The 20085-nt window shown below is 39.0% G+C and overlaps 1 protein-coding gene across 1 annotated transcript in view; it reads left to right on the top strand.

The window, feature by feature from the left end:
• Positions 1-20085, top strand: part of nbeab (neurobeachin b) — a 387766-nt gene that overhangs the window by 237963 nt on the left and 129718 nt on the right. The window contains exons 38-39 of the mRNA XM_053507055.1: positions 7059-7183; positions 16992-17138. Of these exons, the coding sequence (XP_053363030.1) occupies positions 7059-7183; positions 16992-17138 (272 nt within the window). The remainder of the gene's footprint in view (positions 1-7058; positions 7184-16991; positions 17139-20085) is intronic.

The raw sequence follows: 20085 nt of genomic DNA on the forward strand, positions 1-20085 counted from the left end.
GAAGTAATGGCTTTGAGCTTTTCCTAGGCAACGTGTCAAGCTCTGTGTTTTGTCTGATTTACTTTAAGTGAGGAAAAAAAAGCGACATGCTGATAAAGGAAGGCTGACTAGAACAACGAACTTGTTCTGCAGACATTCAACTAAAAATGGTTGGCATAGTGCTGTATTGGAGGAAGAATATAAAAGTCCTTGAGAAACATAATCAACTTTGGGATTGATGTTGAGTCAATTTATACCATTTCCACATATTTCTTATATTTAACATCACCATTCGTATTGCTTTTAGTGAATATAAAAATTTCATATATATAGTACATATAAATAAAGATGATAATGTTATTTCACAAAATTTACCATCTATTTTCTTTTTGTAAATAGTTCTTGATAATGGAGTTCGGATTTCAATTCCTACTGTTGCGATGTTTTACAAAGGCATCATTAAGCCACAATGTTTACCATATTAGTAACTGGTGGTCCTGTGGCACTGACAAAAAGCAGCACCCTGTGCTGTTCACAGAGCAGCCGATCATTAGCACCACTTATGCTAATTACATCCCATTTATGTCCCCAATGGAAGCATTGAAAGAGAATATAATGGCGTCTTATTGAATCCCACCATCATTCTTGCAGCGCTCTCATCTGAAGCAGCTCTGTAAGTGTCTATTAGCTGTTGCTACAACAGCGATGTCCTGAATGACCCCAGATGGTGATGGAGATATAACAATCGTAGCATGTCTACATACCGATATTGAATATTTGTCACGTCATAAATGTTATTAAAAAAGAAAATCTGTTAATTTTTCTTTCTGGACTCTGTTGGCTATAATTTTTTTGAATGTGTTTGCTGTACAAGGCAATCGTCTTAGATTTCAGTGATATTGTTCTTCTTAAATAAATCTGTTGTAAAGCGGCACACGGAATCGAACCGTATCTCGTCATGTCTTGCTTGTGCGCTGGCTAAAGTAACAGGATCGTCTGTCTTGGAAATCGTCAGCCTGCAAAGTATCCATGCATTGTCTCGGGATAAGTCCAATATATTTCCATGGTCTTGCGAAGAAGCCATCTTTCTTCCCCTACCCAAACATTGCTATATTTACTATTATTAATATTAGTACATATTTTATGAACTTCTCATCAATCCTTTTATTTCCTACATTGCTGCTTGAGCCTGAATCATGGCTGTCTGGGTATTATTTTTTTTTTTTTTTTTATGACCGTGCACAAACAGAGGCCATCCCCTACGGACAGTAGAGTATTAAATCTTACACTGCAAGGCTCCTCAATCTCACGTATTTAACTAGAGAGAAGCTCATTGTTGTGCACTCACACACTTTTGTTGATAATGACCGGCGTGCTGCTGAGACGATAGTTTTGGTTATCAGCGCTGGGGAAATTAGCTTTTAAAATGCAGTTGAAAAGTCCATTTATTTGATTGATGGGCGATCAGACTAATAAATCTGAGCTTCTTGCGAGGAGGGGCGGGCCCTGCGCCATCCTTTATGTCTGTCAGGAGACGTGGGATTGCTAAAGTGGAGCGTATCAGGAGCTCATTCTAGGCCGTGATTGCCATTTAGATGAAACGACCGTCAGAGTCTATCCTAGCGCTGTACTAGCGCAGATCTTTTCTTTGAGCTGTTTTCATTTGTTTTTAGTTGGAATACAATTAAAATGTCACCGCTGTTGAAATGCAGACACTTGTGAAGAATGAAGTAGTCACGTCATGTGATTTTTCTTTCCCGTATATAGGGACAGTGTGCTTAATAACTTCAACTTAGACGACTTCCTATGCCATTTTAGTGCTTTTTGAAATACAGTATTCATTAAAACTTTATTTGAAAGAAGCTTCATTGGGCATTCCCATATATATATATATATATATGTATGGAGTGTGGACAGAATTATTAAGCATACATACAAATCATTCATTTCTTGGCTATACCACTAAGCAATAAAAGCTCCAGTGTGCCTCCCAGTCGCAGGGTTTCACCACCTGATGGACGCTAATGTAATGTAGCATGTAACATAAAATGTGTTTTCAGCTAATTAAGTAAAAACTGTGAAAATATTTATTATCCCCTTATGATGACAGCACATCATTGGCAAGTACCATACAGTAGCACAACTGGGAGTTTTGCTTATTAAGTAATAATGGCAGTATAGAGGCCTAGTGGTTAGCACTGTCGCCTCGCACATCCAGGGTTGTGGGTTTGAATTTCGCCCGCTGTCTGTGTGCATGGTGGGTTTTTTGCTCCAGGTACTCCAAATACCTCCAGCAACCCAAAGGTCTAGGCTGATTGGGATTGGAAGGGCCCAACAGGGACAACTTGGAGGTCATGGGATTTGAACCTGGGACCCTCCAAACCAGAGGCCAATGATAACTATGGTATAAGGAATGTGCTCTAGTTCAATGAAGCTGTTGAACAAAGCTAAGGTATAAAACTTTTGAGTTACGGATAATGTTTTTTTTCCTTAAGTTTCAAGGTCTAAAAATTGTAACAAAATGGGCTACAATGCAATATCGAATCAGAATATTACAGAATACTACAGAATTGCAACGTTAATCAAATCAGCACGGAGGTATCATAATAATATCGTATCGCATGGTGACTGGTGATTCCTGTCCCTATTGAATGACCTGTGCCAGTTATCAGAAAAGCTATGCGTGCTTTTGCATTACTTTTGGTACGGCCCTTGCAGTTAAGAACCCGCACTGGGTAAATAACACACTATTTAAATGTGAATAAAATGCCCCTGAGATTCCAAAGTGTTTATCGCATCCTGATCTCTTGCGTATAGTGTGATTTGTTTTGTTTTTTTAGTGGTTCGGGTTTAAACCACTCCGCCATCCATCTCACAGCTGTGTGTTTCCCTTATCTACAGCCTCCTTGGGGCAACAGACCGCCCCTAGGGGGAAGGATGTAGTCTCCGAACAAGACCACCCTGGGTGTGCAGATCCTCATTATAGCAATCCTGATACATGAGCATGAAAAATATGTCTTGATTGCTGACCACGCTGCGTAATGTACTGCCGGACTCCTTTCCTGTCTTGCGCAAACCGCTTCCAAAGTAAAAGCACATGGTTTGTGGGAAAAGATGGGCTACGCGACCATTCTGTTTATTGTCCTTTATGATTCGTCTTTGCTTGCTTAGCATTTAATTCCCTTTCTCTCAAAGGAGAAAAGGAAATGCTCGAGCTTTTTTTCCCCTCTGAACTCGCCGCTCGTCGCCGTGCACCGCTGTCAAACCGAATCACATTCATCATACACAGGCGCAGACGTGTGTTTTCAGCGATCTTCAAAGCCTAAACGGATTTCTCCCCACCCCTCGCTCGCTTCCGCTGGCAGATTCGGAGGTTATAATCGTAAACAGTAATCGCTCGGGTTCCTTTGCGGGTTCTGCATTTATTTTTCACAGTGTAATCTTGCATTTACAATATCGTTTAAGCAGATTTGGCCTCCTGACGTCTCGCTCTGAGAAGAGAGACCTCGCTCCCGACTCGGGATTGACAGCAGACAAGCCCTCGGCGCTGTGTGCTGCTTTTCATACCGTGCCGCGTGATGAACCTTTGACATGCTAGCACACACACTACACACTACTGATTGATGCTAAACTGAGACCGATCTCGTGTTGCTGTCGGCTAAGTCTCTGCAATGGCCTGATTTCCTGACATTTGTAGATATATTCACAGGCTTTTGTGTTCCTGTTTTTAGCCAGGGGGGGGAACAGGGGGGTCGGGATGGGATGTGATCCTGCCGTAACACTTTAATCTGTTTAGTCTGCCTCAGTGTTATGGCAGGGTGCAGAGAGCTCTATATAATCCCACCCATAGCTCGAGGAAGCACTTGGAATCGAGCCTTGTTTCGTAAACGACTGCCTTGCGTTGTCGAGGGTGTGCGCTATCTGGTATTGTTCCTGTGCTCCCTTCCGTTTTGTTGTTTTGTTTTTCACATTCTCCTTGGTTTCTCTTTGGAGGAAGGACAATCTCACATTCAGTTCCGAAGGAAAAAAGCCAGCCTGTTTGTTTTCTTCAAGAGACAACAGAGGAAGATACAGAAGCACCCTTTTCTTCCCTGATTATAATCACGGGGTACAATTCGTATACATAAGATCCATGCTCCAACAAAAAAAAAAAATCTTATATTTCATAGATTTATTATGCAGCAACACTTGCTTGTCACATATCAGTTAACATAATTACCAACATGTTTAAAGAATCACATAATATGACTTAATAATAATACCAATAATATATTTGTTTTTCATTCTTGTATAATATACCGCTTTATCCTGTGTACAGGGTCACAGGGGCACGATGGAGGGTACAACCCACACTACAGGCAATTTGGGTACGCCAATTAACCTAACCTGCATGTCTTTGGAGTGCAGGAGGAAACCAGAGAACCTGTTTAAAATAGTAAAGATTTTTTTTCTGATTATGAAATAACAATATAAATAATAGTTGAGGTTTCAAAGCCAGCGAAATATTTCTTAACAATATAGCAGAAAAAATATTTGCCCTGGTTCTCTTTAATATGCAAAAGATTTATTTATGGATTATAGTTTGTTTCCTACTTTTTTCATTATTTATGTGTTTATTTTTAATTAAATGTTTGTGTAATCCCATTATTATATAAGTCCATTATTATCATTATTATTATTAATATAATAATAATAATAATAATAATAATAATAATAATAATAATTATTATTATTATTATTATTATTATTATTATTAATAATATTCATACTACTAGCAATTTTTGAATGTTTTTCGAGTACGTAAACAAATTTATCCACAGCATTGTTTATTGCAAAAATTAACAATTAGGCGGATTGTGCATTTCCGCACACGCTCCCTGTAATGAAGACAAACCACATGCGGAATTCGCTGATTGTCTCGTACCTTCTTGTTATCTGTTTCTCAATTACCACCATCATCACTCTCTTTTAACATCCCTCAAAACCCTCGTTGCGGCAAATTACTTGCAGTCTTGTTTCTCTCTCTCTCTCTCTCTCTCTCTCTCTCTGTGACTTGCTGCAGCTTTCAAAACATCTCTGGTCTGAGTGCAGTGGAAACAAGCTGCACTTAGTAACCTGATGCTAGTCCCGGCCCTTAATGGTTTGCATTAGCTGCGAGCAATAAAATTAGCCCAGGTCCCTGCTAATGTTGGAATAATCATTTACAAAGATGGTTACCACATGCCTGAGCTTGTTGTTTCCCTATCTCAAGTTTTGTTTTCTGTTTTTTTTTCTCTTCTCAATCTGTCTGTCTCCTTCTTTTTTATATGGCTGCTAATTCACTGTTATCAATAATGAATAAAAATGCAATATTCCCTGGCTTGCTCTAGGGCCTCACCAATCATCTCAATGAATATTTCAGCACATTATTTTAATCACGGCTGCACCATACATAGTGCTGCTGGTGGTGGGGAGGATGTTTTATTAGTGGGAGCTGTGGCTGCGGTGAGCCCCCCCCACCCCACCCCACAACCACACACACATACACACACACACACGCACGCACACACACACACACACACACATACACACACTCACACTCACATATTGCTTCTCCCTCCCACCCTTTCCTGCCCTCCCTCCTGCCATCATTAAACTCCATGCTGTCCGCATATGGAGTCTTACCTCTGATTTACAAGATTAGTTAAAAACCTACGGTAAAAAAGCAGGCGAGCCACGCCATTTAGACGTGCAATTTGATCCTGTGTTTGTTAATGGGACTGGTTGTTATTTATACGCGTGCTGCGGCTGCTGCCTGAATACACTTCATGCTGGGAGGCTTCATTGGGGCTTTAGGACAGATTACATCTAACTACACACAGCGTTATGATTTGCCCGTGACCTTTTCGCATAAATTGAGAAATTTAGACAGCGTACAGGCATTCGGTGAGCTCCTTGGCCTGCCAATATAAAATGAATAAATAAATAAAGGAATGAAGGACTTACATTATAGTTACCTGCAAAAATGTTGGTAATTTCTTTGTTCTTGTACCTAACACCAAGCCCCTTCCTAAAAATCCACATCTTGATCCCTCTAAGATCAGTAACTCTCTCCACCCCACAATATCTCATTGTTCTCAAAGGTAATTCATCCAACAGCTTTGTTGAATACAAGCAAGATGTACTTTATTTTGTTTTCCTGAAGCTTCACAAAACACATTTAGTGCTAATGTGGCTAATAGCTTATACAGTAGCTTGCCCCGTGAATGATTTAATTTATGGCTATTATGGACTTATTGTACGACCTTAAGGAAAGACAAGATGGGTAAATAAGCTCACAATTTTAGATCATATTTGATGAACAAACATAATTTTATTAGCAAAAAACAGTATTTCTTAGAGATCACATAATGTGGAATATGGCATCCCTCAAGGTTGTGTCTTGAGTCCCCTGTTTGTGTGTATTTCGTTATTGCATATTTTCTGAAACGGTGCCAATACTTATATAGCTAACTATAGATTAAAACAAAGAACTAATCATTCTATCCTACAAAAGATTTTTCTGTACAGATGATGTCATGCCTAATTTTAGAATCTTTTATGTTTAAACATGAAATGCATTTTAAGGACTTGAGTGTTTTTAAATGCTGTGTGTGTGTGTGTGGGGGGGGGTATTTGTCACCTACTCAACAATACACAGTATGACATGCAGTAAAATATATCTGTTCATGACCTAAAGTAGAAAAATTAATCAGAAAACTGGAATTGCACCACAAATGAGAAATTTCCACAAGAAACATTAAGACAGAACTTAAGGAAAATAAAGTATGAAATTGGATAGAGAAATGTTAATTGCACAGGAACCACAGGATAAGAATTGACAACATGAAAGTGTAAACTGTGAAAATATGAAGATATTAAAGTATAAAGATTTACAATTTAAAATTTTCATTTTTAAGTTAAAGACTGTATAATTAGATGACTTGCCAAATCTGGATTTCTTACTTGTTTCACAGATATTCACAAGAAAAAAAAGTTCTTGGTATTTAGTAAGTTGTTTTAAATATTAGTTCATGCAATCTTTTCTTTCCTCTCTGCAGTCAGCTGCATGACTTTTGGCGCCTTGACTACTGGGAGGATGACCTCAGGAGGAGGCGGAGATTTGTCAGGAACCCTTTCGGCTCCACCCACTTGGACATCTCGTGCAAGTCTCTGGAAGACTATGGTAGGTTATTCTGCCAGCAGCCAATCAAAGAACAGTCGGAGTTTGGCTCGTTATAAGCAAAAAAAATTTTTTTTGTTTGTTTTTTGTTTTTCAAACAGAAAATGACATCATTGTTTCATGTTGGCTACACACACACACACACACACACACACACACACATACACAAATGGCCTTATGCAGTTCTCACTGGAAGATAATGAATATCCGCTGAGCTGAGAAGCAATTTGTTCTTAATTTTATAGCGTTAATGTTTACGAGGCTAGTCATCTGAACATGGCGGTGCAACCTTTTTTTTTTTTTTGTTAACTGTATTTGCCTCTTTCGACTTTTCACTTCGACCTGTTTGATGTGTCCGATCCTTGATGAAGAGTTGGCTCAATGTCATGCAACAACAGCTTTTAAAACAAAACGGTTCGATGATATTAACTACTTTCAGCGTTTCTCCTCTGGGCCCTTCAGGATGAATACGAGAGCGGGGGTTTTAGAGGAACAAGGGCGAATCTATAACTTGGCAAGAGCGATAGATCGGCTTGTCGCGCTTGTCCGATCTAGACGAACCTTCGCACTGAAATCTGGTGTAAATGTTGCGACTGTTTCACATTTACATTTTGGATTGAACTATTTATCGATTCTTTTCCTTTATACACAGTAATTGTAAATACATTGATCCAGTTTCAGGGGAAAATGTCAGATGGCAGCTATAGGAGAGTCACACACACACACACACACACACACACACAAACAGAGGATATGCCTACCAGCTGCTCTGTGATCTGCAGGTGGCCCCTGTTCATAACACAGCCGCAGTAATTACCGCTGAGATTTTCTCTTTTCGTCTTTCTTCTCGTCCATTTTTCCCTACGAACATATTTTGAAAGTTGGCACAGGTTGAAAGAGGTTCAGCAGAGACGAGTTACAATGTTAGCTATATTGTACTTGATTGCAAATAACAGTAGGCTTGTCTGAAAGTGTAATAAAAGAAATCTGACTGGTAAAGGATAGATTTTGGAAGAAAAAAAAACACACAACTCAGCTAGAGTCCACGTGATTACAACACAGATTATATAAACTAATGCCATAACATAACCTATATACCAGGTTTTCTGGAGTCACGGGACGGCTCAATGAGCTCGTATACGACAAAAAAATTAATAAAAATTATGGCTTATTAGAAATAAAAAAATATTGTACGGTATACATGAATCCTAGAAAAAAAAGGAAAAAGATAGCATGTATTTATGCTATGTGGTAAAGCTATCCAAGAATGATGTTTCTGACAGATCCATAAATCCTTCAAAGCTACTGATGTTAATCTACATAAACACTGCTTTCAGCCATGTTAAGTTGGAATAAAGCCGGCGTCGAGGGACGTCTAAACGAGCGACAAATTCGATTTCAAAACAACCCAAAGAGCGTAAGACGTCCGAGCACTAGGAGACGTATTCTATCACTCCAGAATTCCTTATAAGTTGTCGAGATTTCATATATAAGCGTATGATTTGCTTCATTTTCATCCTAACGCAAGCATCCAATGAGTGTGTTTGCGCTGAGTGAGCAGACGGAGCCATCTTCATAATATATCCCGGACTTCAGAATATACATAGATCTTAAACCACACCAGTGCCAATACATCTTTTTAGGTTTCTGTTTTTAGTTTTCGCTCATTAATAGCTTATGAAGGTGACATGTAGCGCTATGAGCACCACCTTGTGAGTTTTAACCCAAGCTGACATGTTGTAATATATTTTCTCTCAATATGCCTCAGATTTTCCTCAACAGTTCTCATAAAAAGAAGTGGCTCATACATCATAAAGCATTCTACGTCTTTTATCCGTTCCACTCCTCATTAGGTTAGCCCTGTGCTGGGCGATTGAGTCAGCTGTGATTGAGAACTTGTTGAAGTCCTGTGCTCTCTCTTGGCTCTCGATGACAGGAATAATGTACAGCCTTGTCACGTGAAAGGGATCGCCTTTCGCCCAACATGATTCACGCAGAATCACAGAGCGAGAAGAAAGTCAAGGGTACCTCCTCTGCATATTAGTTATAAGTGTGTCATAGAAAATAAGTCATCTTTCCGGTAGAGAAACATGACCAGAATGCTTGTCCATGGCTAAATCCCAGCCGTGCTATAAATAAGTAAGGAATGAAACATGACAGTATTTCCAGCATAAAATTGATTATGCTGTTAAAGCAACACTGGATTTAAAAAAAAAAATTCTGTTTACATCAACAATGCTGTTTTAAAATGAATTTCAATATAACAAATTGTAATTTTATTTATGAGGAGCGTTCGAGTCAAACTGGGACTTTCTCATGAATAATGGCGTAAAACTGATTGACGTTTACAGAAGTGCAGTACCGTGACAAGACTCGTACCTGCAGTAAAACATATGAACAAAGTTGAGTTCAAATGTTTTTAAAAGGACCGTATGTCCGTAAATGATCATCCCAGCAGAGGTAGCTCTGAGCCCATTCCTGTCGCTTTCATGAACATTCAGCGAGTGGAACGTCTGATTCTTGACAATCAACAGATAATCTGTCGCCAACTTGCAGAAGAGATGCATCTGTCTGTGGGAACTGTACACACAATCAAACATTGAACAAATTCAAACATTAATAAAGTGCTCATCTACTGTATCTGTCTGTCTGAAGGAGTTCCTGGGAGGCCAGGATTTCAGATATGAAGCAGGCTGTTTAATAATGGCTCTAAAGTGCTGAGAAATCTTTCTACCTTGACGGTATCCAAGCATTAGTGAAACACTGGGATAAGTGCATTAGTGTAGCAGCAGATTATAGAGAGAAATAAAGGGAGTTTTTATTCTCATAACTGTGTTCTTTCATTCAGCAAAATCAAAAGTCCCAGTTTGACTTGAATGCCTCTTTAACATTTAACACACAAACCTATTTGTCCTAAAGACCTTTGTGACACTGGAAACCTTTACATCAATGTCACATGATGGCAGACAACTTTGCTAATATTGACAATTACACATTTTGCAAATTACAAATTTATTCCATACAACTCTCACAGTGTTTTGCTATAGCAATGATAAAACTGTAAGAAAGAGTACATCAGTGTAAAAAAAACTTGTAGCTCAAATTATTGTCAGAATCAACACATTCTGATTGATTGCATTCAACAGCACTATTTCATAAAGAAATATAGTGAAGAACTTTCATTTTCAATTCTGGGAGCTTAAAAAAAAAAAAAAGCCAAATTTGAACATGACCAGAGTATAAACATAATGAAGTAGTTATCCAGACTAGTAATAAGTCCGTCAGGCCGCACAGCTGTGCATGTGACCGTGAGAAGCTAGGTGGTTAGGCGGAAATAACCACTGAGGGCGAACATAAATACAGCTTTCATTCTCTTTCAGGTTTTCTGAAAACACAGACTCTGATGAATCACTCAGATCAAAACTCACTGGCATTTGACTAAAGTCTGAAAGAGGCTCGGATTTATCCAGAGTGGCATATTTTCAAACTACTTGTCAGGCTTTCAGATGTGTTCGCTTACAGATTTCCATCTACCCTCCCAAGTGAAAAAAATAAACGACAGGACATGAGAGTTGTTTTATTTAGATTTGTTTCTGTTGTATTGTTTTAAAATCCCTTACCCTTTAAGCAATAACATTATTATATCTAATGCACTGTGTCTTATCATCACTTTGTCAGCGTTATTGGCACAAGTTTTAATAAGATCTCGGAATCTTACAGCCAGGTGATTCTCTCCGGGGGAAAAGAAGGAAAAAGTGTACAGATGCAATTCTCAGATACTTTTCCAGACACCGTTACCCTTTTTGTTGTTGTTTAGAAAACGTGTTTGTGGGGAAAGTGTGCTTTTAAGCCTCACCTCTCCATCTATTAAGCGTGCTGACAATATAACGAGCCATTTCGTCCAGGTCTCAGCCCGTGATCGCTTCTCCTCTTACCGGCCATGGCTTCGGTATATTGTTAGCTGAGCGGAATTGGGCGAGCATGAAATGGGAGTCGGGTTAATATCGATCCTGCTCTTTAACGGCTTGTTCTGCCTCCAGGTGTCCTTGCAGTCTCATTTTCAGGTGCGCTGCTCTGTCGTGACCCACCAAACCCTGCACAAAGATCTTTATAGCTCATTATAGGAGTATAGGAGTGTGGTTCCCACATCGGTGTGTGTGATCCCACATTCCCCAATCTGGTCCTCTTGTCTTAAGATCATAGGAAATCATATGTAAGGTTTTCTTTTTTTTTTTTTTTAGAATTCAGTACAGCTGACTATTGTTTAAAAAGGAGGAAATGAAAACGCTCCAAAAATAAAATGTAGCCACAGACTACAAAACTTTGTAGCAGTATGTATAATACTTATATAGCTGGATCATAGCAGGCATTTGGGACTTCATAGATGGTTTGTCCAATCACTATGTGGAAGCGGCCATAATGTATAACGGCACAACGATTCCCTACCAAAACGGCACCTGCTTACTTGTCTGCCTCCTTTGACTTCATTTTGAATTAACTTGTACCGTACTACCTGGCGTGGCAGAGCACCTTCTTTCCGCCAGCAATGCAGTGTGCTTAAATGTGGAAGAAGAAACATGCTCGTTTTTTTGCTAGCTATGCTGAGACATGAAGAAGGACATGGAAATTTGCACCATCAGAATTTGAACGTTAATCACAGGGATGCTCTTAAGATAGGAGGCAAGCTAAAAGTACACAAATAAAAAACTTTTTGAAAATAGGGTTGCTTTTTATGTAGTCCCTGACCAAAAAGATGTAGCAAGTCTTGGCAAATTGTTATAGGGTTTGAGAGAAGTTGTCATTAAAAATTTGAGTTTTGGACAATACAGATTTTCTTTATAGCATACAGTACGTGCATGCAGGCGTGTCAGGTCCCAGCAAAATTTTTGTCTTAGAAATACATGAAACTGGGCCTATTCCCAAGCCCATTTAATGGGGTTTATAAACATCGTACAACATTTTACAGCAACTGAATCTTTATTAGCAAGTTCAAAAGTTTGCATCCCTATTGGCATGCTCTCATTGTACAAATTGACCCGAAACCAATTATTCAAACACCAGTTTGATGCATGTTCCTTGCCAATTTTGTTGTCCCCAACCTGAGAGTGAGTATTATGGAACAGAACCTTGCAACATTCCTGCTTTTGTACCTCACTTATACCTCACTGTCTGCACTCACAATATTCCTTTGTTAGCTCCTAACCTCGTGTTTACGATTCACCGCAATTGAAATTAAATCTTGGTAGACCATTCATAAGCTAGCTCGAAAACGCCACCATGCTTTTACTTTCCACCACCAACCTTGTTCCAAAACTGGCCCAATTTGCCCTAAAAACCGCAGTCTTGGCAACCCTGGGTACATGCCAGTGAAATATCTTGCTAGTTTATTCCTACACTCCTTGGTGATGCAGAGCAGACACAGAAATCATAAACAGACAAAGGCTGGGAATAGCAACCAGGAAGTCCGCGAGCAAGAACGAGAAAATTGAATAGACTCAAAAATCACATGTGCCACTTTTGAAAATTGATCACAGATTGTACGGATGATTATTGCATGACAGACTAACAGAGAGTCGTGTTGGCTCTGGATGCATGTTGGATCTAAGCTGCTTGAGCAGAATTATTACAAATGCCTTCCACTTCCACCGCTCTCGGATTTCACCGAATGGCACACAGTTTCTCTGCATTTAGGGAACTAAACGACTGAAAAAATGGATTCCGGCATGTCCCTGGTGTGTGATAGATGAGCCACGGGCTCTTAGGCATTTTAATGGGTTTGCACGTGACTGAGAGATTTCAGTATTTCCCTCTGGTAATATTTTAATTCCGTGTATAACAGTTACACTTGGTGCAGTTGGTGCTTAAGAAGAGCATTATGTCATTCCAGTTCTTTTGTTCAGCAATAGACTAATACTCATAAACCTGAGAGAAACAAATGGCACATATGACTCCATGACCAGAGTGAGGCAATAAAAGTGTATGGTCAGTGGCAAGCAATGCCCCAGAGCACTGCCAGCATATAAAACATGGACCCCTGGCTACAATAATATGGCTTTACAGAGGGCCCCCTTATCTGTTCCATATTGGGCAGTAAAACTACCGAGTGCTTATATATATATCCGGCCTAAAAGCTGCTTTCAAAAGCAGTTAAGTCATTTTTTCCCCTTCAGTCTATGCACTTGTGAAATTCTTTTCCCCTATGTGAGTTGTAGAGGAAGAGTGAGAAAAAACATACATATAAGCTTAAGAAGTAAAAATGAGACTCGTTTTTATAGCCTTAAACCCTTTCCATGGCTTCCATTGGGTTTTTAGGACTGCGTGGTCATGTACAATGCAAAAGTTTGTACCCCTGTGGGTTTATATGAGAAAAAAAAACAACAACTCTGATTTACTTTTTATATACAGACCCGAATTCCAATCCCATTTAATAGGGTTTATAAACATCTTACAACATTTTACAGCAACTGAATGTTTATTATTAAGCTTAAAAGTTTGCATCCCAATTGGCATGCTCTCACTGGCATGCAAAAAATTATTTTTGACCCAGAACCAATTATTCAAACACCACTGCATGCTTCTTAGCCCAATTATATTTTTTTTTACTCATATAAAATATCTATAGTAATATCTAGTGTTTATACCATTCATTCTTTGTTGGGTTGACGGGGCCCGGGGCCGATACCGAGGAACTCAAGGCACCATTGTAGCGCACACGTATTCACACTCACACACCTAATTATACGCTATGGAAACACCAATCAGCTTACACCTTATATATAATTTAATTGTGGCAGGACATCATATTGAGGACCCTGAAGAAAACCCACCAAGCACGGGGAAAACTTGCAAACTCCACACACTGAGCAGACGTGATGCTTAAACCCCATCCCCAGATGTGTGATGTGACAAATGACAAATGATTAGCTAGAAATATTATATTATAATACACCATAATTATATGGTGTAACCTGACATAACACTGATTACATGTATATTGGACTTTTTGTGATTTCTACCAATTAAACAAAATAAAAAGAATTGTAGATGCCTTGGTCGGTGGTTCACATTTAAACCAGACAACACATTTAGTTTGTTATGTCTTGTTCAAGGCATGAAAAGCGAAAACACTCAAAGTTAGGATTCAATAGGAATTACGAAAGCAGCTCTCCCAAGACGTATGCAACACGGAAAACACCGGCTATTATGGAGAAGACTGAAGACGAATATATCTGGAGAAGATTCCATGAACAACAGTGAAAAAACAACAACTTATAAATTCTAAAATGAAAAAAAAAAGAAAAGTTCAGAAATGGGCAGATCACACACATCCTGTTTTTTCTCAATCCCGCCTGCAGTGCCAGCTAAGGCGGATGTGGCTGGTCTTGTTCGCGTCTGGCTTCTTTACCTGTCTGGGTGTATCCATGGGTACAGGCCTGAGCGTTCACAGACCCCCACAGCGCGCCGGGCTCTGGTTTTATTCTGACGTTTGTTTGAGGAATGAAAGTGAAATCGAGCCCACAATGCTTTTCACGCCTCACTACTAATGTTGACAAATGGATTTCATTGTGCTTTCTTTTGAGAATATCTGGATGGCATTTGTTTTCATGATGGTGTATTTATTTGGCATGCTTCTCAGCATTTCTGCTCATTTACAATTCAGGATCTGCTTTTCTTCTCTATGGTTTGAGGGAAAATTATCCTGAAATTAAATATTCCTTCCCCCACTTTGTGTCCATCAAAGATCATTTTCTCTTTAGACTCAACCTGGTTTATTTTCTTTCTGGTCCTCGACTATACATCTTGCCAATCAGAGCTTGACTTTTGCCCAACAACGCCGTTGTAATGACGATTAACAGAATTCTGAAATTTCACCCGCATGATCACCGTGCTTCTTCCTGTTACAGCCTCCATTTCTACTCTGTTTTTTTTTCCCTCATGCTGATGAAAGCATCTCAGCTTTGGCTCAGAGTAAAGAAAGATTGTTTCCATCTCCCATGATAACAGAGATGATGACAGTCAAATTCACCCGTATGACATGAGGTACTGTATATAAACCCTAGGGAGATCCTCAAAGTGCTTTGAGAGTTCTCTTAAAGAGAAACATGTCAAAAGAGTGTAATCTGCCTCAACATTTCTGATAACCAGTTCACATTTCCACCCTTTTATTTCCATCTCTTCTTTATTGAGTGTGTCTGTTCTGACCTTAAAGAAGACAAATCCACGCGGACGTCTGGCTAGAGAGATGTGTGACAGACTCGCCTGCAGTCTTTCCCTTGCTTTGTTCTGTAATTAAAGGCGACAAATGTTTCCCCCTTCATCTCCAGGGGAACTGATTATCCTTTTGCTCTATTTTTTTATTTTAAGCTTTGCTGATGAACTTTGACTTATGGACACTGTATAAATTCTATAAAGATGTCCGCGCGCACAGTATAAAGGCTTAGGCAGGCTTTGAATGAATGAGTGAATGGTTTTCATTAAGTCTATAAAAAAATAAAAAAAACAGAAGATGATGACGAAGGACTTTCTTTTTGTGCTTGACCATTATGGTTTTAACATTTTTTTTTTTTTTTGTTATTTGAATTATTTGAATTTTCTTCAGAATGTGTCCATTTGCTAATTTCAGTTGTCTAGCTAGCTTCTCCCATGACATGACATGACATGACAGCTACCCACTGGGGAATGTAAAGGTTAGAGTGTACTTCTTTCAAGACATGTGAAGCCACCATATATTTTTGTAATCCTCTGCCCTTTTGGATTCCCAGATAGGCAGCATTGTGGCTTAGTGGTTAGCACTGTCATCTTACCCTTGCAGGATTTGAGGTTCAAATCTCAACTCTGGTCTGTGTCCATGGTGTTTGCATGCTGTTCCCCCATGCTGTGTGGGTTTCCTCGGGAACATTCTGGGTTTCCTCCCACAGTCAAAAGTTATGCAGTGTAGTTTGATTTGTGTTTCAAAATGGCCAATTTACATTTGACATTGTTAACATATTCCTGCATTCAGAAACCTAGCTGTTTATATAGTTTTTGATGTAAGCACATCATGTCATTGGACAAAAAAAAGTTTAAGGGGTAGCTGGAGTTAATCTAAAACTGTATGATCGTTTCCTTTAGTCTTGCAACACTTTGATTCTATTCAACAGTCTGTAATTCATTCAATTCTTCAATAAATGTTTTATCCTAATTAGGGGTTAAATTCTAACCTGGGAGTGTTGTGTTTGAGTGGGCGATCACAGTGCACCATCAGCATGTTCACAACCAGGAGCAATTTAGAGTAGTTCGTGTTTTTACACTCACAATCTACTGAAGTTGGATGAATCTGGAGAATCCAACTGAAATCTACATCGACACAGAAAGAACGCGAGGATCGCTATGATCAGTCAATTTCAGTTGAAGCTAAAGCTTTAGGTCCCACTAAAGCATCCAAATAGTATGGTTTACTTTTTATCCTTTATACCCAGCTGTGATTGATCTGGGCATTGGTGGCTCAGTGATTCTCATCTGGCATGTGGAAGGCCCAGGTTCAATTCCTACCCAGTGCCCAAACCCCAGCCCCTGAATGCAGTCCCAATACCAAGGCTCAAGTGCCAGTCCCAGATAGGAGGGTTTCATCAGGAATGGCCAAAGTTGGGAACCCCATGTACATCCCAGCCAAAAGACTCTGATCAATTTGACTAGCTTACATTAGCATACAGTGTATCCTGCATTACATTACCATTTACATTAATACACTGACCTACTGTATGCCACTGTAACTCACACCACTCACTACACAACTCAGGTACATCTCTCACAGTGGTCTTTGACTCTCCAGGTCATGAGGAAGAGGACATGCTGAAGGGGAGGAAGACTTTTCGTGGCCATACGGTGGCGAACCAGAGCCCAGAGGTTGAGCTGATGTTGGAGGGTGAGGACGATGCCGTTAGCCTGCTGCAGGACAAGGACATGGACAACCTGGCTGGTGAGGGAAACAAAAAACTCACTCACCCTGACTTCATTGCTGTGTGATTTACCTTTACTGTCATAGAAATGGATATCCTGAAACAGGTCATGCATTTTAAGTTCACAACAATATGTTTATACAACAATGTAGTTAGTACCTTATATTTAATTTTGTTAAGTTTTAAAATTACACAAAGTTAAGGAAAAGAGACCCTGCACTCCAAGATTCAGCCTGATTTCCTAAAGACCAGGAACATCAAACAAGAGCTGCAGTTTTGGAGTTGCTCCGAGCCAGTAAGAGAACAATTTGGTGCTTGTCAAGGTTGATCAAATTCTTACGCTTGGCCATTTTTTATGCTTCCAACACATTAACTTCAACGTCAAAATGTTCACTTGCTGCCTAATATAGCCCACTCACTTCCAGGTGCCATTTTATTTATATATTATAACTAGCTACTGTGTCAAGTTCCAAATCGTGATGGATAAACAACTGGATCTGAGCAACTCCAAAACCGCAGCTCTTGTAAGATGTTTCTGGTCTGCAGTGGTCAGAATCTACCAAGGAAGGAAAACCTATGAACCAACCAGCGACAGGGTCCAAGTGAAGACTGGCGCATGTTGTCCGATCCAAATGAACAACCAATAGAACAGCTACTGTAGCTGAAAAGGTTAATGCTGGTTCCAATAGAATGTTGTCGGAAAACACTGTGCATTATGGTTTAGATTACCTGTTTTGACCACTTAACTGTGATCTCTTCTATGACTGACAGACGTATTACAGGCTGCTTCTCAGCACCTATCACAAAAGACTAGTGGATTTTGTTTCAGTGTGTCCAGCGACCAACAATGACGTGCTTAGAAACAGATCAGCCAAGCCGGAGTGATTTATTTTGCAGTTGAAGCTTGTTGTTATGATATGTTTGACAGTTTTGAGCAGTGTGTGTTGCTCTGGACTGTGTTCCTCTGATGTTCTCTTGGGGCTGCTGAATGTTTGTTTATCCATCATTCTACTCTCATTTTTTTCCCCTCCGTTTTTTTTTTTTGTTTTTTTTTTTTGTTCCTTTCAGCACATTTCCATGAACGGGTCTCCTCCTGAGGCAAGTGGAGCTGTTTTTAAAATAAGACTAATTCCAGTGGGAGCCATTAATCATGTACATCCCAAGTTTAGCCTACTCATGTGAAGTTAAAAATACAATGAAAATTTTGAAAAAAAAGTATGACTTCTAAGCTAATTTCAATATTTTTTCAAATTATTTAGATTCTTATCAATTCCCACATAATGTTTAATGAAAAGAATATCATGGATGGAATGTTAATCCTGATCATATAGCTCAATAAGATTTTTCTTTCTTTTTTTGGAACTAGAAAAGTACGGTTTAATTAGTTATGCTAACTGTGCCAGTATCGTATATTGTGCTAATCTATATATCTAAAAAAAAAAAGCAGAAATAAATCCCAGTGAACCACAGTAGTACCTGCGGTGTACAGAGCTGTACACACTTTTATGAATACATAAAACAGCACAATAACCTCTTCACGCTCAGCTTGTTTATGTGCGTCGGCGCGTCTCAGCTGCCAGAAGTGAAGTCGTCCAAATTCCCTCTCGATTTAATAGCAGCTCTGTTGAGCTTCGTGTGCCAGCTTACAGAGTTCAACACACATTCTTCTTTTTTTAGACAGGGACAAAGTTCATCCACGACCGACGATCTAAATTACCCATACGTCTTCAATTACATGATTATAACTCGTTTTTATCATCATTTTTTTTTTTTTTTAGAAAAGTTCTGTCTGTAAGCATGAGGCACCTGTTTGTGTGAGTGTGTGAATGTGTATGTGAATGTATATACTGTATGTGTTATAAATTTGTTTCGCTTCAATAATTTCACAGTCCATAAATTCTTTAAATGTTTGCTGTACTGCAATCACAAGGATTATAAATCGGGCAGTAGACTGGGTTTCTATTTACGGCTCATGAATTTTTCATGCAGTGAGAAACTCCATGCCCTTTTCCCTTGAAACCTTTTTTTTTTTTTTTTTTAGACGTGGTGTTAAAAAGTAAATCCAGTCCTTGCTAAAAGATGACATTGACAAAAAAAATGAATTAAGAGAAAATGTAGTAAAGGTTATTTATGTATTTTGTATTTTTTTCATTCATTTTAATTTTGTTACATTTCAAGATGATGAAGTCATGAACGTTAATGTTGAGGTAGGGTTAATATTCATACCTAAGTAATATTTTTAAAGATGTCAAACAAATTTTTATGGCATCGCTGCAACTTGTTTGGATGAATGTACATTTCTCATTAAATCAAATTACGTAACTGATACAAATGTAACACCCAAATCCAACATTAAGCATAATAATATTTCATGTCAGTCATGCTCAACCAAATCGTGGATGATTTTAGAGGATTTTATACAGAAGCACTGATGAAACAAGGTGGTTCATTTTTAATTACTTGTCACCATAGATTATATTTATTATTTCATACATAATATAATTACCTTTAGTTTTGATTATATCATGTACTTGCGATGGCTTTGTTACGGCAACCTTACGCAAAGCCACAACATTAATTTTCATCCAAGGCTGTATCCATTTAGGCTGAAAGCTTGTATTGATGTTTCTGAGTCGAATCGCTCTCTAAAGTCTCCACCGGCACATCTCAAAGACTTTCATTGAGGTTCATGTCCGGACTGTGGTGGCCAATCCATGTGTGAAAAAGACTCCTCATTCTCTGAGAAATTGACACTGATGAATTTTGGCATACCCATCCTGTAATATGACCATCCCATCAAGGAAGAAAAACTACATACTGTACATATAATAACCGGGTCATTCAGTACATTCAGGTCGTCAGCTGACTTCATTTTATTGCTACATAACATTGCTAAGTCTAGACCTGAGCAACTGAAGCAACCGCAGGCTAGAATAGGGTCAGTCTGAACTCATTAAACAACCTTTT

Source organism: Clarias gariepinus, chromosome 11 (genome assembly GCF_024256425.1).
Source record: "Clarias gariepinus isolate MV-2021 ecotype Netherlands chromosome 11, CGAR_prim_01v2, whole genome shotgun sequence".
NCBI classification, from domain to species: domain Eukaryota; kingdom Metazoa; phylum Chordata; class Actinopteri; order Siluriformes; family Clariidae; genus Clarias; species Clarias gariepinus.